This window comes from Salvelinus alpinus, chromosome 22, assembly GCF_045679555.1.
Source record: "Salvelinus alpinus chromosome 22, SLU_Salpinus.1, whole genome shotgun sequence".
NCBI lineage: Eukaryota > Metazoa > Chordata > Actinopteri > Salmoniformes > Salmonidae > Salvelinus > Salvelinus alpinus.
In genome coordinates this window covers 10,116,023-10,137,127 of record NC_092107.1, presented here as the reverse complement: position 1 = coordinate 10,137,127, position 21,105 = coordinate 10,116,023, and the positions used below count along the sequence as shown (strand labels likewise).

The window sequence follows — 21,105 nt, the reverse complement described above, 5'->3', positions numbered from 1 at the left end:
GTACATTGTGCCCTACTGAATTAGACACCGATGACATTCCAGTCTGTTTGGTTGATATTTTTTACACAGTCTATGGTTTATTCCAGAAGCCATACTCCTGAGCAAGATCTCCACATTCAGACTGCAACATCATCTATATATACACACACACACAAAATATTTAAATATGAAAATGGAGATGTACAGTGCAGCAATACAAAGGCATGGTTTGGTCATTCTTTTTAGTTAAAATTCATTTTAATACATATATATACATACATATATATGTACATATATATACATACATATATATGTACATATATATACACATATATATATATATACACACACACACACACACACATTAACTTAAATCTCTTTAACACCCAAAGTCAGTGGTCTTCAGTCTATATTGTGGTAAACCACCCGGACAGCAGGACAGGTCAGAGCATAGGTGAGAGCCAATTCCCTTCCAGGTGGAGCCTCTGCCCTTGGGGCCAATCACAGAAGAGGAGACACCTCCCCCTTTCATTTAATAAATGATGAAATGCATGTTCTTTTTTTCTCTGTAAAAATAGTCCTACCGATATCACGCTGCACAAACCCCTTTTGGTTCCTCTTTACAAATAAAGCAACTCCAAGTAGTCTTCTCAGCTTTCCCAAATAACATTTCTGCCCTTAAACTTGTGTTAAATGTACAAATACTGATATGCACAGAGCTAATTTCCACTAAGAAAAAAATATTTACAAAATTCCAGCGTAATGAATGGGAATATTTTGCAATAACTTAGTATCAGCCAGTTTGAATATACATATGCCTCAGCTGAGTCCGGGCCAGTTCACAGGTTAGATAGAGGATGAGAGGAGACCCCATCCCTTTAACACATTTACATTTAAGTAATTTAGCGTACACTCTTACCCAGAGCAACTTACAGGAGGAGCAATTAGGGTTAAGTGCCTTGCTCAAGGGCACATCGACAGATTTTTCACCGATTCAGCAACCTTTCGGTTACTGGCCCAACGCTCTTAACCGCTAGGCTTCCTGTCGCCCCTAACAACCCCTCCCTCCACACACCTTTACCTTGTTTTGATTTTTGTTGTCATGGACGGTGTCAGTTACATCACTTTGTTGTTATCATTGTTCTTAAAACATAATACAAAATACCAGTTTTAGAAACAGTGTCTGTCTTTTAAAAGCGTCTTGTAAAACAAAAACAGTGCAAGAGGTGAGAGCGGAGCACGCCAGTTGACAACACCCTAGTGGTGGAAGTTTGGGTGGAGCAGCGCTATAAGAAAGGATTTGTTGAAGAGCTTCCTGAGGGGTAGTGTCCTGAAGGGGCGCCGGCCTGGAAGGACGACAAAGAGAGAGAGAGAGAGAGAGAGAGAGGGAAGGAGAGCCATTAAATCACCACTAGTGAAACTGACAAGTCTGGACATTTGGTTGAAAACCACCTGATGGTCCCACTCACCAAGAAGGGGTCACTAGAGACCCCTGGTGCGGCCATCGCCTGTCCAAAGGGGGTCACCACAGCCTTGGCCTGTCCATAGGCTGAAAACCCCACTCCTGGTAGACCAGAGAAAGAGTTGAATAATCAAGGTTTAAATGAAAAGGGTACACTACACAAATTCATGCAAAGCACACATGCACCCATGCAAACACCCACACACACACACCGTTGGGTTGCTGGGGATATGCCAGAGGCTGGGGGAAGGGGGCCTGGCCTGGGAAGGGAGGTTGGAAGGTCCCACTGAAGCTGGTGGGGAGGTTGTAGGTAGCAGCGGTCCTGAATCCGGCTGGCATGCTCATGGACCCTGTGCCAAACGTGGCTGCAAGATAGGCGGGAGAGGAGAGGACACTCACAATCTACACAATATCACATCAGTTACACAGAGCTTGTGCTACACGATTACTGCTAAGTGCTAACGCAGACTACAAAACATCTGCGCGCGCACACACACACCCCCCCTACCTACCTCGTCAAGCTATAATCACACCTGACGCCAGGTTAACATTGGCACACAAGCTGAACTAAAACACCTTTACTGAGCAGTTTACAGTTAAACACAGAAACAAACACAGCAACAACAAAACACCTACAGAGACTAGCTCTATCCATAACATAACCAGCATTAAATTAGACAGTACTGTAGCTGTGTGGTAGATGCTAAAGCACTCAGGGTATATGCACTCTTAGCAAAGGCAGTGTACAGAATCCAGGAGGTTGAAAAACAATAAGATTACAGTCAAGATGGTTGTGCAGTTAAAGGATACTCTTAAATGGTTCTGGCAGTTTGATGTCCTTTCAACACCAGTTTATAACCTCAGAGCTCAGCTGGAGGACATACACACTGCCAACAGCTATAGTCTGAAAAGCTACGACTGTTAGTTAGGCTATTTCTCTAGGCCAGCAAGGGGCGAGATGGGGTAATCAGCGATGCCACATTACTACAGTCTGGGAGCATCAGTGAGGGCAGAGGGGGGATTGGTGAGGGCAGCTGAGGCATCAGGACCCCCACACTCACAGATACAGTAGAAGCAGCACTGGGGTCAAGGCACACAACACATGCACAGTCGGCGAGACAGTCACAGGACGCTCTGGGGAGCTCTAGGAAGCACTGCCAGAGCCAAGACACAGGGAGGCAGAGTGGAGGAAGGGAAGGAAGGAGAGAAGGAGTGAGCTGGAAGAGGAGGAGGGGACCTACCAAAGTGGGCTGGAGGGTAACCCTGCCCATGCAGAGCCCCAAACAGGCCTGTCCAGCATCACGAGAGCAATCAGACAGAGCCATTATCATTTGCACTTACACACTCTCTTTACAGAAACACTCAGTCACCAATCAGTGTCTCTCCGATTTACTCTATGTAAGACTGTTACTACTTGGACTAAATCCTCATTTAGCTTCAGACAATTGTTAGTGAATAATGCCGCCATCTTGTAGCAGCCGAGCCAACGGCAATCGACTTAGAGATGAATACAATTAGCTGAGCGATGAAGTGACGGCATCTGGTTCATAACCTCATTATGACCTCTGATGACCATGACCACGAGTCCTCTCACAGGGTTTCAGGCAGTCACAGTCATCCTCTGTAAAAGTAATCTAAGAATATGGACTTGTGAGATTTCGGTTGATTACTAGGCTATTCCTTGAATTTTGCGACAGAGAAGCTTTTACATGATCACCTGCCTCAGTTAATTTGGGAGATTTTAGCATGACTTTGTTCTGCACTACCTCAAAACGGCCACTAACCACTGATAGTTAGATCAGCTTTAGTCATAGAGATGTACGTCAGAGCTCATCTAGTATCTTTGCAATGGGGCTGCCCATGAGGCTTTGGGTGCGCCCTCTTATCTAACTCAGTGGCCACGTCCGAATACCCGTACTTGCGTTCTAAATAGTATGTTGATTGGGTATGAGCAAAATAAAATATTTTAGAGTATGTGATATTTAGAACATTTTGAAAGCGTTCAATTCCAGGACGTCATACTCATTTCGGCTTTTCATCTAGTACGAACTCGCTGCATGCTATTGAGGAAGATACTTGTCTTTTCAGACTACCACATAATCAGACGTGATGTACGAATGGCGGGGAACAACCCAATTGCGCATTATATGACGCCTTCTCAGTATGCGTGTCTCGTATGTTGATATTCGTTGCTTACTGCATACATTTTTAGTGAACAGTATGTTCTATCTAAACAGTACATAGTATAGAATTTTTTGTAAATAGTAAGAAAAATGATTTCGGACACAGCCTATGGCTTTAGTTTCAAGTACATTGGGTATGCAAGACTTCCGTGGCGTGTCCCCACCTGCTGCCGCCACGGCCGCTGCTCTCCCATTGCTCTGGAAGGGGTTGGTGGTGGCTGTCGCCGGGGCAACCGCTGCAGCAGCAAAAGGGTTTGTTGACAGACCTGGCAGAAGGGAAGAGAAGACATCTAACTCCTATTAGTTCATCTCTGAGTAGCTAAGTGTCTACTTCAGCTCTGGAGAAATGGGTTGTGGTCCCATTCTAATCCACCCCATTCTCCCCGAAGTGTGCACTCATTCACTCGCCCTCATGGACTGAAAAGTAATAGACGCAAGACAGTGAGTGAAATATGAAGAAAACTTCCATGCTTACACCTACCCAATGGTTTTTAAACCCAAGAGGCGAGTGAACTAGTGTAGCGCACACTGAGAGGGGAAAGGGTAGGGATGGAAACACACACATGGAGTGATGTCACTCACCTCCAAAACCCTGGGGCATGCTGGACATGCATTGCTGTGCCTGGGCTGACGAGACTCCTGTCACAGGGCCAAACATCCCCCTGGGACACAACAACGGCATTAGAGTGAACCCATGGACTCAGCATGACAGAGGCTGTATCCCAAGTGACAGCCTATTACACCTACATGGTCCCTAGCAGTAGTGCTAAAAGTAGTGCACTTTTAGAGAATAGGGTGCGATTTGAGGTGAGAGGGCTAAGTATCATTTTGAAAGACAGACCTACTTGTTGATAACAAGAAAGTTGATTTATATATTTACAAAGATGTCAATATGAGACAGACAGAAAGACCTCAAGGCATAGACTAGAGGGTAATGGAAAAAGGGTGAATTCATCTGATGGTGTGTTCTCGTACCCTTGTGAAGTGCTGACGGTGTTGTAGACGCTGGTGGCGGGGGCCGAAGAGCCGAACACATTGTCTAGCTCGGCCAGCGCGGCGTAGCGGTCTGCCGCCGACGTACCCGTCAGCTGACTCTGGGGGTGACGCAGTCCTGCCGACACCCCCGGGGGGAGAGAGCCCGGAACCCCGCTCGGGACACTACCTCCTGAAAACACACAGACTGGTTCACAACACAGGAGGCCAGGAGGGTACTGTAGAAGCTCCATCCGTCTCCTACACACGGCAGCGAGAGCAACAACACATGCCCACACAAAGGAGACCTGACCCTCTACCAGTAGGCCTACATTGGGATAAATATCATAACTGACTCAAACTTTCCTGAGCCTTTCATCCACAAAGCGCCATGAAGGTCTGCATCCCCGTCTGCATATTAACAGTAGAATAGCCGGGACTCGATGAGTAGCCTACCAATAGCCTCCAGTCTAATAAATCTATGTAATATCTACAATCACAAATAAATATATTCATATTTTGTTTAGGGAGGTCATAAAAAAACATGCTACTAAGACAATTTCAAAAGAACAGAATAGTGTTTTAATATGCATTTATCTGTGCTATAATAGCTGAGGCTATGGAGGCGCCATGTCAATTAAATTAACTTGTTCATTTAGCAAACATCACATGCTTATATTCCCCAGCCCTTTACAATATGAATATGATGAAATAAGAGAATACAATAGAAAGGATATTTCTCCAAATGAGTATTTGCTGATTTTCATCAGCAGGCATGGAGCTGTGGTTATTCTAGATAAAACATATTTTGAAAGGGAGACCATCTGTAAAACATTGTGTTGTTTGGCAAAACTAGGTTAATTAAAAACCTTGGAATATGCTCTTTCGCATACGGTAAAGCAATCAAAATGTCTATTATTTTTCGAAAAGTAAGCAAGCACCAACAAACGTCAAAAAGATGCCCTCTGGTGGTCAATGTCAACATTGGCTGACAGTAAAATACTATGACGTCATGCAACCCATTCTGCAGCACCCCGCAAGCTGTGATGTGGTATGACGCAACCTTTAAATGAGGACCCACTGTCCCTGCTGGTTCAGAAACGATGGGACCCGGACATTACCTATTCTACACCATGCATGAGCTCATCGTCCCCAACCCGATAGCCATCTCACTCTACTCGACACATCTGCCAAACAGAGTGGGGGCTGGCTCGCAGCAGGGACAGGTTAACCTTGCTCCGTTTTGTCAGAGCTAAAGATGGTATCCAGGTCAGCCAGAGCTGCGTCTCTATCGGCGGGGACGCTAGTAGTGTCTCTGTCTACCGGCCCATTGGGTGTTCCTGCGGAGGAGGAGTTACTCTGGCTCTGGAGGGAGGAACTGAATCATCCAAACTCGACACTACAGGATTTGGGGAAGTGGTCAAAATTAGCTAAATAGCTAGCGTTAACTTGCTAGCGTTAACTAGGCCCCAAAGGCCGTGCTACCTGCGAGAGTGATGACAGAAAGTAGTCAAACAAGAGGGACCTGGGTGTGTGTGTGTGTGTGTGTGTTCCTGACTGTGCAGTGTAAATCTGGGAGGCTGAATTGAACACTGTGTTACTGGATGCAGGCAGCATCTACAGAGTACAGCAGTGTCATCTGTCATTTACAACAGCGCCGTGCTTCATCTGACCTGAAATCAATGGAGAGGATCTGCATTATACTGTTGAGGAAGTATAACAGTCAGATCTAAATGGGGTCAACGGTGGCAGACTTGAAATGAGCCCAACGGGAGTCATGCGCCTTAGTCGGACTGTCGCAAGAGTCACACAGTGGCTTCAAGTGTGTTTGTAGGAAGATTGGTGTCTTTCTTACCAATCGTCTTACACTGAGGGTTAGTTTGGCACAGAGACTAAGGTTAGGTCACAGTCTGAGGAAACGGCGTGAGAGTTGAAGCATCATCACTTCACGGGGAGTGGTTTGAGGGTGGAACCCGACTGTTGCTATGGAATAAGAAATCCTGTCTACTCTCCTGTCTTAACAAATGAACACACCTACAGTGAATTTACTGAATCACCTACACTGTTACAAGATCTTAGTACAATACACAGGTGGAGAAATCTCTTTCGAATTTTTATTAATAATCTCAAATCATTCTTAAGACGATTTTCTGCAGGATAAGAGTTCCAGATGGAGGTAAAAGTTACCCATATTTTCTTTCAATAGTTGGCTGCAGTTTAGACTGCATGACATCATGTTATTTTGCAGCAGTGGCCCTGTATTTCTGGATATGAACAGGTCAGCAAACAATGACGAGCATACAACACATGCATCCACAGACAGGCAAAGACACACTCATCAATAGGAACAACCATAGGCATTGATATGGGAAAACCCCTAGAGCCTACCAGACAGACAGAGAGTAGAGTACGGTGTTATTTAGAGGCTGAGCACAGTGAGGGAGAGAACTTACTGTGAGCACCTGCACCCGGGTGAGGTAGAGCAGTGCCAGCGGTGGCAAACTCACCCACACTGCGGCTGGATGAGAGGGACATGAACGCTGGCAGCCAAAACAGGATGGGGGCGGGGGGGGGGGATGAGTACCAGAGAAACAGGGTGAAAAAAAATAAGAGAAAGAAATATAAACCAAAAAGGGGGGAAAAGTGTGAACGTCACCCAAAAGAAAAACCAAATCATAACAGAGCGAATGGAGTCAGTGTGAAAGCAGAAGCCAGGCAGTGTGGTGATCATTGTGAATGAGAGAAGGAGGAGCCTTTGAGAGAAAGAGGTGCATCTCCATAGTCTAAAGTGGTTTCCTCATCTGCGCTCTGCACAGATCTGAAAACATATAGGATAGGTGAAAGCAGATTCTTTCAGATCAGTGCGGATGATGGAAAGGAGACAAGGAGAGGACGCCACTGTAGAGTGCTGCGATGCACCCAGAGAGCAGTGCTTTCCCATCCACCACTGCATAGAAGTCAAGAGGTCATCTGCAGACAGTGTCCAGCAGAGGGCGGTGTGGTACATTCAAAACTAATTCCCTTGGGGAAACTAGCCAGTGAGTGTGTGTGCCTTGAGCAGCCAGCTAGCAAATACAGAGCCAATGAGAGTGAATTGTTGTCATTAATGCTAACTACAACACAGACAAAATGGACACAAACACATGACAAGCAGGAGTGAACTGATGTGAGTGTGTAACACAGAAACAGACACAGAGAGAGAGACACACAGCGACAGAAAGACAGAGCCTCTGGGAAAGGAGAAAGAGTGCCTAACAGTGACCTGTGTGAAAATGTGAGCGTGTGTGAGATAGACTGGCCATGAGAGGTGAATGGAGCATGCTCTACCTGTATGTGAGGTCTGGAAGGGGGCTTGGGGTGCCGAGGGGACAGCACCCGATGGACCCGCGCTCCCAAACGCATCAAAGTTAGCAAAATCTGCGTTTGCGTTCTGAGCAGCTGGAGGTTTGTACCAGGGTCAGACACACATAAAATCAAAAAGGACAAACAAAACAGGACTCAATGAATGAGACGATTAATGATCACATGACACAGGCAGTAACCCAAATGGCACTCTATTGCTTTAGGGAATAGTGTGCCATTTGGACAGAAATGACACATTGAGAGATATGGAACTAAACTAGATGGCTAATGACAGACTAGCTAATGACAGACTGGCACCAGATGACAATGACCATCCAAAAATGGATGTGATGATGACAGGTTCACTTTCTCCTATAGAGCACTGCCCTGACCTAAGCTCGTGTTCCCTTCTAGTGTGTGTGTGTGTGTGTGTGTGTGTGTGTGTGTGTGTGTGTGTGTGTCTGCCACTGTCCTGGTTCAATGTAAAACATATTTTAAATGAAGCACACAGTACATCCATTGATTCCACGCTCTCATCGTCATGGCAATTCTGAATATTACAAATAATAAATAAACCAAAGCAAAGTTGGTAGAATGAATAGAATTAGTTATTTAATAGGGTCTCTATAGAATGCTTTAATGTAGAATGTTTGGTTGGTAAGAGTAACAGTGTTTATTTGAAACCCCATTTTATTTCTTTGCCATGGTGCTTCTATTCATGAGAATTCAATTACATTTCAATGTGATATCACAGTTGAAAAGAGCAACTTCAGTAGAATGGTGAATGCTAGGTTGACAGGCACCAATGTTGACTTGGAACTCAGCAACCACCTCAAGACTAGATGTCTGACTTGCCTCTGCTATCGAAGATTATAAATGGTTCACAATTTAACTTCAACACCCAGCAAGAACTGGGCACAGTTGGCACAGAGACATCAGTATCTTCCTGCAAGAACTTCAAAATCAACCAATCCGCCATCATTAACAATGGAAAAATCGAATTATTTATTATTGAAATAGCCTGGGCAACCGAGAAAAACAGATTGGTACAATTTAAGGCCATGTGGCAAACCATAATGCAGGCACTAGGGATGGGGGTGTGAACATGCGGGTCTGGGCAGAGGAGATGTAGTCGTTGTTTGTGTGCAAGTTGTTGTTCGTATGTGTATGTTTTTCATCTCACGATACAAACAAAGTGTGGTAAGAAAAAGTGAAGGTCAATACCCTTGAAATGAATGAAAATTGAAATGCCTCTAAAGTCTCTTCCACTACCATAAAACAGACTTTTGGAAAGCTGAAGCAAACACCCAAAATACTCTTCAGGAAATTGACCTTTTTCTAATTCCATAAGTACGAGTGTATCATTGAGTAGAAGTATCATTGACCAACGAAGTCTAAGCACTAAGCAGTAGATGTAACCACTGGGTTTTTATGACAAGGTGTAGTGACCGCTCCAGGGACCGATGCAGCTCGTGCCACTCCTCCTTACCTGGCTGACTGTTGAAATGTGCAAAGTTGGCAAAGTTGGCCGCCGAGCCTGCTGCAGTCTGCGAGTGGGGCGGTGCGGCGAAGATGTCTCCGCCCAGGTCGCTGAGGAGGTCAAACTTCTTGTCGTGGAACTGCTGCTGCTGGCTCAGCTGGAGGGCCTGGGCCGCACGACTCCCCACCGGAGACTAGAGAGACAACAGGGCTGTGTTCATTGGGGCATGCCGTAGGAAAACGCTTTGCAACAGAAAACAAAAATGGGCGTTTCTTATTGGACAGAAATTTGGATGGAACCTCCCTGTTTCACTCCATTTCGTGCTAAATATGACCCAGTTAACTCAGAGACGGACACTTCAACCATGCAGAAATAGTTCACCTGGATATCCACACTTCACACAGGCCATCTTGTCGAAAGCAACTAAAAAAATAAATGTTTTGCCTACTAGAGCCAGGAGGGTTTCCTGAACACATGATCTTTCCAGGAAAAACTCCCTGGGCCCTACTTCAGGTACGGGAAAACGTTGTACGGCTTGTTATCAGCCAGCTGAGTAACCAGTGTGTGTCTTACTTGACTGGGCGTGTGTTTGTTGAGGTGCAAGGTGGGGGCCGACTCCCCCAGCAGTGTTTTGAGGGGTCGGACCTCGGGGGTGCTGCTGGTGCTGCTGGCTGACGAGCCGGAGATGGAGGCATGGACAGAAGCCACCACTTTGGCCTGCTCCGGGGGAACAAACCTAAATCACAACAACAACCATGTTCAATTGGTTACACAGCAACACAGGCTTTAATTGAAATGGACTCCTATAACCCAGCATCTCAGAGCAAGTTTTCAATGATAGCATGACTGTAAATGCCGACAGCCGCCACGGTAAACGGGACTTGCCGTCAGAGTTAAAATAGTTCCAACTTTTGCCGTCGCGGTGTTTCCTACCGGATGTTGATTCGCACTGTTTGTTTACTGATATCACCATAGCAACGGATACCGTCGTTCTGGCTCGCTTTTTCCGCCACCCTCTTCCTTGCTTTCTTGTCCCGCTATGCTGACTGGTATGACGGTTATGTGTAAATATTAGACTTTCCTTTTGGATTCCAACTAACGCATACAGTGACCTAGATATCATCCACCAAATACATCTGGGTTGTTACTGCTCCAAAGTGCCTTGCTGCTCCTTCTGACCAGAGCTCTATGGACTCTACAGCAGCCTCTCACCATCTCTTCTTCTCGTATTTCTCCTGAAGGAACTCCTTGACTTTCTGGGGTTCCCTGAAGTCCGGTATGGAGGCAGTTCTGTCGTCGTAAAGCCCCAGCCATATCTGTTTGCATGACTAGAGAAGACAGACGAGAGAGGGGACGGACAGAGAGAGCAGAAAAACATGTTTGGTGAAAAATGAAAGGCGAATAAAAAGTCACATCCAAATCAGAAGATGTGGTTCATCACCTTTAGAGGAAAAAGACAAACATGAAAGAGAGAGAGAAAACCCTTCCAACACCTCCAGGCCAAGACAGCAGCAGCAGAATGTAGCACACTCAGGGTCATTCCAGGGTGTCTCTTGGGAGCCCGGAAATGGAGCGATCTACAGCCAACTTGCCAAGGGATAAGAGATGTTACACAGACATGGATATCTAGCATTTTACAATTAGACGCAGACAAACAACCAAATACATACTGAAACAGAGAGAGAGACCGAGGGAGAGACCGAGAAACACAAACTATTTATAACAAGAGGACAGACAGCAGCAGAAAGTAAAGTCAAGGCTGAATATAATGCATGTCCTCCAAGGCTTGTGTCAATGTTTCCAATAGGCCTAAAATATTCTTCTCACATTAAACACCTGACATACATAGCCTGCAGAACAGCAACAAGGACAAGCACAGGCTCAATTCACTACCACATCATCTCGCAGAAGCGCATTACTCCAATTCGGAATCCTTGGCAGATTAAAGTGTGTGTGTGTGTGTGTGTGTGTGTGTGTGTGTGTGTGTGTGTGTGTGTGTGTGTGTGTCAGGGCCAACTAAATAAATAACCAGACACATGGAATGCATGAGTGAGCATCAGAGCACCATCTCCTGAAAGAGCTGCTCTGTGTCTGTTGTGCCGTGGCCACCCGGTCGGCACGCCACCACGCTATTCTCAGCGAACACACAAATCACACTTTACAGGATTAGAGGAAATATCTGCGGAATGACACCCAAAACCAAAAGGGGGAAAGGGTGAGGCCGGCCATATAGGATTGTGGAACACAACGTATGGAATTCCATGATCTGGGGTTAGAGTAAGTCTCAGGGCATTGAGGACAAGGCGTCAGCCTGCCAGCCCTCCTTAGACTGATAGATTAAGAGCTCCTGAGTGGCGCAGCGGTCTAAGGCACTGCATCTCAGTGCAAGAGGCATCACTACAGTCCCTGGTTCAAATCCAGGCTGTATCACATCCGACCATGATTGGGAGTCCCATAGGGTGGCGCACAATTGGCCCAGCATCGTCCGGGTTTGGCCATCATTGTAAATAAGAACTGACTTGCCAAGTCAAATAAAGGTTAAACGGAAGAAAAATAAAAATAAAAGAGGTGGGGACATACGAAAGGTGGCCTAGCTTGGAGGACAATGGAAGTTGAATAGAAACATAGGCTACTAGGCGGGTCCCAGATCTGTTTGTGTGCCTGGCCATCACAATGAGCATAGAAGTCAGCAAGAGAGCATAAACAGATCTGGGACCAGGCTTGAAAAACACTTCTTTATCATTATAAACCTATGTGTTTCTGCATTCTAGTCTCCATCGGGGTGCTAAGAACTGGAAGAGCTGGACAACAAAAACTAGCATTTCATTTTGGCCTGTTTGCTTCCCTTTGGTTCCTAGTGAATATGACCCAGGCAGACATCAGCCATGTTGACAACAGCCCTGGGAGGTCTGTGGGGCCCGGTCACAATGTTTGGCCCTACCTCATTGCCGTGTTTCTGGAGGAACTCGATTTCCTGTTGCGTGAAGGTCGTCATGGAGATGGACTTCACTCTGTGGGGTGGGTTCAGCCCTCGCCTAAGGACAGGAGAGGGAGGAGAGAAGAGAAGAATGAGGGGGGAAGATGGGAAAGGGGAGGAGAAATGAAAGAACAGGAAGATGGGAGAGGGGAGGGAGAGGAGGGAACAGCAGAGAGCGGGAAAGAGGGGAGAGAAAGCAGGAAGGGGGTTAATTTAATTGTAAAGGATCACAGATTAAGAGCACTCCCATTAGATAGGATCATAAGATTCAGATCCCTGTACTGACAGCTCCTCAGACTGGCGCGATTAATTAGGAACGTGCTGAGTTCTGCTGGGCTTATTACTGCAGAATCTGGGACAACAGAGACATCACTAGAGAGGAGGGGGAGAGATGCAATGCTCGTTGAGCCACCTAGCTCCGTTACACTTGAAGGCAGTTAGTGTTAGCCTAGGTGTGTGTGTGTGTGTGTGTGTGTGTGTGTGTGTGTGTGTGTGTGTGTGTGAGTGTTTGATGAAAGTGTGTGAGCTTTTAGAGTATGTGCTCGAGTCTCCTTGTGATGTGTGAGTGAGCCCGAGCCATCAGGCGGGCCGGTTTCCTGCCTCCATTTCCTGTGCACGGCTCTGCTCCGGTGTGCGTGCCATTTCAAGAAGGGGAGAAAAAAAAAGTCTGAGGAACAGGTGAAACTATACCCTGTGTCACTCAGGTCACCTGAGCCTCAGCACTTGTTAGTAAGATTTGTCTCGTTAACATTTGCTCTCGACCACTGGTTTTCAACCTGTGGTCCGGGGTACTGCAGGTGGTCCGCAATTTTTGTAATGTTTCATTCATTCATAAATATATATATTTTTTATAAATAGTGACAGTTTGGAGTATTAATGATATAATACACAATTTTACATTACTTTCACAATGCAAATTGTTTATAATAACAGGCCTGTTTACATTCACTGCTAAAATGGACAAAATTTGACAGCCAAGATATTTTACGTTAAAAGAAATCTGCGAATGGTGGTCCTCACACACACTTTGCCTAAACAGTCTCCATGGAGACCTAAGAGATCTAAAAGCTATAGAGAACTGGGGAGGGAGAGAGCAACGCTGTGTAAGACTAGACTAGGGCTGGTCTTCAATTATTCACTGCTCTTGCCTTTAGCCCTCTGTTGAAATTAGGGATGAGTGCCACCCAAATGGTAGAGCAGCTCATTGTATGACTATGGATCACCCATCCATCACCTTCCATCTTCCGTTCTATACAACACTACTCAATGAACTGACTGACTGGAGCCACAGTCAGAGTGCCCAATTACAGGGGTAGTTGTATATTCAGATCTACTATTGGGCTTTGGGGTGTATCCACTTTCTGTCACAAATAGAATGACTGACACATCAAGGTCTCACACTGAGATTACAGTCAACCTGTGTTACACACCACACACCAAACGAAAGATAACGGACCAAAACGGGGAGGAACTAGCTTGAACTTGAGAAATGCTTGTTTTCCGCTGCAAAGCATTTTGCTACGGTGTGAAGTGCACTAATGAATGCGACCCAGACCAATACATGCATTCTATTCAGCCTGTCAGAAGCATCATTCCGACCGTGTTCATGCTGGCACAAAGTACAGCACACCCGACAATGCAGTTGTGGTTACAAGTGCAGGGAACATTTGACTTTTCAACCTCTAGTTAAGACTGGCCAGTTAGCCAACCATGAGGGTGAAGTGAGTGTTTGACTGTGTGTGTGTGTGTGTGTGTGTGTGTGTGTGTGTGTGTGTGTGTGTGTGTGTGTGTGTGGGGGGGGGCATGTGAATGATCAGTTCAGTCTCATGAGGAGGAAAGTAGGTCAGATACTGGGAGAGAGTTCCAAATCCCTCCAGCCCTGAAAAAGGATGGCATCACACCGCAATTGAACAATTCAGACACTTTGTAATCACTCTGAGTGTGTGTATGCGGTTACAGTGAAACCCAGTTGATTTGCATACCCAGTGGTATTCAAACTTTCACACTATTCTCTCACTCTCACACAGTATGTGTAGAGAGAGCGGAAACACCCAGCAGGGAAGCGCCTAGCATACTGACTCCTCCAGGATGAGACAGACAGAGACAGAGAGGGAGACAGAGAGAGAGAGCTGAATCCATATCCCAGCAGAGGCCATCTATGCAGCATCCTCACCAGCCAACGCCTCTGTAGTACTCAGACACACACACTTCTTAGCCAAAGCCAATAGATGACCCTGTAGATAATAACATGGTGTCCGTCAGCACTGTTCAGCATTCATTCAATGCTTACAAGAACACAACGGTCAGTCATCTTGATTCAGGTCACCATAAACTATGGTTGGGCTCTGGAGTTTTTACTAATCAAATGAACCAGACCAGAAAAAAATTAAAATAGGTCTGAGGTTTTCCCTGTCAAGTCACGTGGTCAGAAAAGAACTATGGTCGCTGAACTATAGTCAATGTGTCACTATAATAACTTCCTACTGTAAGGAAACCTCTACAACAAACATTGTGTTCCTCCTGGGGTAAGACTCTCCACCTTCATATGGAATGTGTTTACACAGTAGATTCCAACCCCACCCATTAAACAAGCCAGAGGCAGGGGGGGGGGGGGACAAGTAGGCAAGTAGACAACCCCTGACAAGTAGGCAAGCTGTTAGCTAACTAGCTTAATTAATAACTACTCAAATCAGTTAGCCTAATTAACTGGCCTAGTTGCCAACTCAAATGAGTTAGCCTAACTGGCCTAGTTAACGACTCAAATCGATGGCGAGAAGAAGAGACCAAAAACCAACTATTAATCTCAAACCAAATCAAAAGGCATTAGGATCAACAGAAGTAAAAGACTGCCACAATCAAGCAGCAGAGTCCTATGAATGAGCATTGAAATAGTGAGGGGGGTCTTTAAGGTAGGTTCCTGTAGAAGGGAAGGGGCGGGGGGGTCAATAAAGAGACAGAGCTCAGGAGGATGGGTGTGAAACTGGTCACATTTCCCTCACATTTCTCTTCAGCGTGTGGGAAGGACAGACATGCCAGCAGCACTAAGAGCTATCCTATCAAAAATACAAAACACACACATCCTTAAATTATAGGCCTAAACCAGGAGCTTGTAACACTATGATTAGTTTATGTCGGTATAAGTCGCCAAGCACAAATGGGTCTCAAAGAACACAATGGGGCAGTTTCTTAGACCCAGAATAAGCCTACTCCTGGACTAAAATTCTTGCTCAATGCAGAGTCCCCACTGAAAGTGTTGTCCAAGAAAAAGACTAATCTGGGTCAGGGAAATTGTCCCGCACACAGTAATTTGATGTCTCTCAGTCAGTGCTAACCTCCTCTACCCTTTCTGGGAACCAAAGTGAGAGAGAAGAAGTCAATTCGCAACTTCCTGCATTTTTCCACTTCCTGTTTAACTACCCTGCATGCTGCAGATGTAGCGAAACAGGGCCAAAGGGCCATGCCACCACTTCCCCACACTAGAATCACACCAGGCTTCCTGCATACATACAGTACCAAGAGGCAGACAGCAAAACAGTCCTTTCCCCTGCGTCCCACACGTCTCTCTAGCTCAGCAACATGGCAGTCGCTCAGTCCTGCCAAGAAAGATTTGCACAAGACTCAGATCCACCGCATAAGTAAAATGGATAGCCTGATCAGCAGAAAGGAGGATAGGTCAATGAGGTCATTGTTCTGCTGGGAAACCAAATATAATCCCGCCATTACTAAAGAAGAACCACCTAGCTACTGTGTTATTACATTGGAACAAGGTATCGACCACTAGCTACACAAGATATGAATAACATATCTGATATGGCTAGCCTATAGGCCTTCGTTTGGTAGGTAAGTCTAGGTAGCCTACACTTTACAGTTTTGGCTACCATCTTCTTTTTCACATTACACAGTCTGAGAGACAGTGTGAACCTGTGTGTCTGAGCTGAGGAGCCTGTGTGTCTGAGCTTAGAAAATAATTCCATTATCCCACATCAAAGTTTAATACTACAGCACCACAGGGAAATTCACAGTGGAATCCCTGCAGAACCATTACAGAGATGAGAGAGAAGGGCCAAACTCTGTCCATCTGAAATGATTCTCACACAGTGTTCTCACAGTTGAAGCGCACCCCCCCTCCCCCGCCAGAACTAAGACATGATAAACACTGCCCACCCAGATAGTAGCACTTAGGCTAGACCTCATGATGCAAGTACACACCTAAAACTGATCCAGTGTGTGTCATAAGAGAAAAGGGTTGAGGTGCAAGAGAACAATTCTGACGGGGCAAACCCAACACGGAGACAGGGGCACCTGAAAACCAGACGGGGAAGCTGCTGAGTCAGTCTCAGTTCCCCTACCTCTTTACGGAGCTATGAAGGACTTAATAGAGAGTCAGGGAGGGACACACACACTTCACCTTTTCGGACATTATTAAGCTAACCATTATCCGCTAATGGACCATGACAGGTTGACCTCAGGGAGGCATTGAGGGTAGGAAAGCTAAGCCCGGCGACTGGCGTCTCACTGGGCAGCATTGACGAAGTAATCAGGACATTACAATGAACAACTTATTGAATTAACAGGCAATGTGGTTGTGTTTCTTTCTGAACAAAGTTACACAAGTGTCTCCACAAAGTGCTCGGCAAACAGTGGTGGTCTGGGAAGGAGGGGGAGGAATGGCTACAGCAAACCTCATAGACAAACTGATAATAATGAAAAATCGCTGAATGTACTGACTAGCACAACATGGGTGGTTTCAGGTCTAACTGTAAGAAAGAGTGAAAACTGAAATCCCCCAAAGACTTTAGAGTAAAGATGTTCTACAAGTGATAATGAAAAGATGAGCATAACTACATCATATAGATCTACTAAAGAATATTATAGGCTAGCAAACCAGGGAGGGCTGGGGTCATTTTCATCTCATTTGCATGTCTGCAGGAATTCCTTCAATGGCGAAAACAAGCATGCTGCTGTTGAAGACACCTGATGTTCTTCAACCTAGCTGCAAACCAGCAAATGATTAAAGGGAAAGGGGATACCTAGTCAGTTGTACAACTGAATGCATTCAACTGAAATGTGTCTTCTGCACTTAACCCTCTGAATCAGAGAGGTGCTGGGGGCTGCCATAATCGACATCCACGTCTTCGGCGCCCGGGGAACTGCCTTGCTCAGGGGCAGAACGACAGATTTTTACCTTGTCACCAATGACGTCCTCTGTTTGAGATATGTAACAGGTCATTCTTTACCATGCATGCAATCACCAGGCATTGTCAGATTCTGAACAAACAAGGTCAGGTTGACATGAAATAGCTGAGTGGCACATAAAAATCTAGAAAATTCTCTTGTTTTTTTCTCTGCCCGTGTGGTGTTATTTTCCCCCCAGATCTTTTAAAATAAATTTCCTCAACAATATTTGACATTTAATTGAGATTGCATTATTTTGTTGCGAGTAGGAATGAGAAAAGCACAGCTTCAGCCCCACTAATCCTCAAATCCCAAACTATACAGATGCTTGGTTACACAACAGTACAAGCCAGAAGTACAGCATCAACCTTGCATCACAGAAATACTGTAATGTTAAATAGTCAAATGCCATTTTGCAATTGAGTTGCCCCTATGAACTGCATAGCTTGGTAGATGACACTTGTTTTAATATGGTCAACTTTGCCTGGCTTGATAGCTAACTGGGTGGTCGACAAAAAAAAAACTAGCTAGCCACCTGAGGAGAAAAGTTAGCTGGCTCATGTGCAGGCTGCTCTCAGACTAGACGTAACATAGTAAACTAAAATCTTGGACACTGAAATTAGTATGATATGTTACCGTTGTTATGGTTACATAAGATAGAAGGTTACTTAAAAGAAATCTCCAGCAAAAAAAATATATTTTGGTATTTGTTTCACTAGTCCATTGTTGATATAGTCCCAAAATGTTTTGCATGTCAGCAATCAAGTTTTCAAGATATATATCCTTCAAAATACAGCCAGTATTGATACATTTAGCCCCATATGATGCAAAACGCCTCATCCAGCTGTATTTCTGTGTGGGACTATATAAACAATGGACTAATGAAACAAATACCAAAGGATGGATTTCGGGTGGAATTTTTATTTAAGTAGACTCAGAGATATGACTTAGATGCAGGAAGTAAAAAGCATAGTGGACATTGGGCCAGTAACTGAAAGGTTGCTAGATTGAATCCTCGAGCTGACAAGGTAAAAATCTGTCGTTCTGCCCCTGAACAAGGCAGTTAACCCACTGTTCCTAGGCTGTCAATGTAAATAAGAATGTGTTCTTAACTGACTTGCCAAGTTAAATAAAAATATATATATAACAACGCAAATAAGAGCGTTGAAGCACGAGGCTCAACTTCTCTGCTGTTTTGGTTCCCTGGCTACCTACATTTCTTTGTGTGCGTCTACATTTTTCAACTTAGGCGCACATGTGCTCCTTGTAAAAAAGGTCAGTGTGGCGAGCCCTGCATACGAAATGTAACATATACTAGTTAGGTCTCCCGGATTTTCGTTCACTATGTTACATCTACTCCTGAGTCCAGGTTGCAGTGTGAAAACTACTGCAGCAGGTGACAGGTTTTTTAATGATACTCATCTTGTCCACACATCTCAAACTCGCTAAACACACCCATCTCAGTCTGGCTTCTCGCTTAGATACCTTCACATGTAGCAGTTTACAATTGAGTTAGCTACAGTAGTTAACTAAACTGGTTAACGCGTTAATTGATTTGATCCAGCTAACGTTAGCTTCTGTAGCTAACTACTGTACTGGTAAATTGCCGTTACAGTATGTGGCTAGCTAGTTAGGCTAGTAAGCTCGCTGGTTGCTTAGATATGCTAACTGTATCTGGTTATTTAGCGAACTATCATATTCTTGTACTAGATAAAGTCAGATTAACGAAATATATCTAACGTTATTTAGCTAGCTATAGCTAACACAGCAGACACCCAACCCACAAGATAATTACAGCTCGAAGTGGAAAGAGACGGGGAGGAATGGATTATAGCTAACGGTTAGCTAGCAAGTAACTAGGTAGTTAGCATCCTGAATGCGGCCTGTCAACGCGGAATGAAAAGGTCACTCATCCAATCACATTTATACTTACAGTATGCCAGAACAGGAGGTGCAGACGAAAGACCCCACCGTCATGTTGGCATAGGTTGGGCCGCGCTGATCGCAGTCAAAGCACTTTCTGTTGGGAGGCAAACTCGTCATTTCTCTCAGCATCTTCAGGTGTTTCTCCTCCTGCTTTCTTTTCGCACTCGCCGCCATCACTGTGACAAATAGGGGAAGGAAACAAAACCAGGGAAGGATGGGGAATTGCAGGTAACGGGAAAAGCTTTTGCTGCTAAACGGGTACCGATTCTGAAAGGAAGAGTGGCTACTGTGACTGTCGGTTGAACTGGAGTCGAGGCGTTGTAGTCAAGAGAGGAGAGTCACGCACTACACGCTCCTGATTTCCATGGGTTTACCAGCGCCACCCAACGGGGACACTTATCATTTCATGTGGCCTAATTCCTGGCACTTTCCTTTTCATGATACCAAGAGGAAACACCCCTCTCATCTCAAACGTCTCTAGATGTAAATCTATTATTAGTCTATAATTAATTGGAACAAGTATGAGAGGAATATAATAGTTAGAATAGAACAGCTTTCCCAACTGGCGGCCCTCGTGCCGAATTTGGCACGGGGGGTGGTTTTATTTTGCTCCGTAAGTCTTCTGAGCAAAAAAAATTATCATTTACATTGTTGGACATAAAAGACTGTAAAAACAGGAAATCAGCTCCAAGTGATTTTAATTTAAGAAATCTGTTCCCAAGTATTCCCACGCATAATAGAGAGACACGTGATCATATACAAACGCAAGCAAGGTTTGAAGTGATTGTTTTAGTCAAACATTATATCTCTTTGGGCTTCTTGCGGTCAATTTGCAGTCTACAAATTATTTATAATTATGTTCCAGCCCTCCGACCATCTGCTCAACAAAAGAATCAGCGGCTTAATCTAGTTGATTATCCCTGGAATAGAAGATGTCAGATATGTGTAGAAGATTTGTAGATGTCAGAGATGTGCAGAATATTTGTATGTCACCTACTGTACCTTAGGCGATGATGTGTTATAGATTTCAATGATCGTAAATTGCTTATTTATTAGTGGTGGAGCACAATTTGAGAATGTGCTACTCTCACTGGTTTTCTTATCATTCAGAAAAAAAATTGCACATAATGTTGGGGTACATACAGTGTGATGGGCTACTGCATTGACAGTAAACGAAAAGGCTGTTGTGCTTGCATGCCCCATGTATGTGAGTGACTGTGCTTCACATTCATGGCTCCTACTGTGTAAAAACAAGTGCTGTTTCCTGGAACTCCTAGGGTGACTCGGTCCCACTGAGTAGCCTACATCTGAGAGAAGATCTGTTTTGACAACTTACCTTGGAGGACACTGGCTTAACATAGTTCAAGAGTACTGGGCCTGTACTCATAAAGCGTCTCACAATAGGTATGCTGATCTAGGATCAGGTTGCTCCTCTTATTCATTATGATTCAAAAGGCAAAACCTATCCTAGATTAGCACTCCTACATTGAGATGCTTTTTGAATATGGGTCAAGAAACATCAGTCTATCAATACAAATGTATCAGCGCAGAAGAAATAAGTGGAGAATGCAATGACAATTTTAAGACAAAATACAAAATGGACATGAAT

The 21,105-nt window shown here is 44.8% G+C and overlaps 1 protein-coding gene across 8 annotated transcripts; it reads right to left on the bottom strand.

Annotated features, from left to right (window-relative positions):
* Nucleotides 1-837: 837 nt before the first annotated feature.
* LOC139548971 (arf-GAP domain and FG repeat-containing protein 1-like) lies at nt 838-19,819 on the bottom strand. 8 transcript variants are annotated; one of them, XM_071358966.1, is made up of 14 exons: nt 19,504-19,819; nt 12,360-12,453; nt 10,631-10,746; nt 9,992-10,154; nt 9,428-9,611; nt 7,924-8,034; nt 7,050-7,136; nt 4,600-4,789; nt 4,207-4,286; nt 3,789-3,914; nt 2,683-2,730; nt 1,654-1,806; nt 1,449-1,543; nt 1,129-1,325 (listed from the first exon to the last, which is right to left on the bottom strand). In XM_071358966.1, exons 1-14 carry the CDS (start codon nt 19,668-19,670, stop codon nt 1,266-1,268), a joined length of 1,674 nt encoding a protein of 557 aa, XP_071215067.1. In that variant the 5' UTR covers nt 19,671-19,819; the 3' UTR covers nt 1,129-1,265. The 8 variants fall into 8 exon arrangements, with proteins under 8 accessions (XP_071215071.1, XP_071215067.1, XP_071215069.1 ...); XM_071358968.1 differs by having other exon boundaries at nt 3,789-3,890; XM_071358970.1 differs by lacking the exon at nt 2,683-2,730 and having other exon boundaries at nt 838-1,325; nt 3,789-3,890.
* Between the last annotated feature and the right edge of the window lie 1,286 nt (nt 19,820-21,105).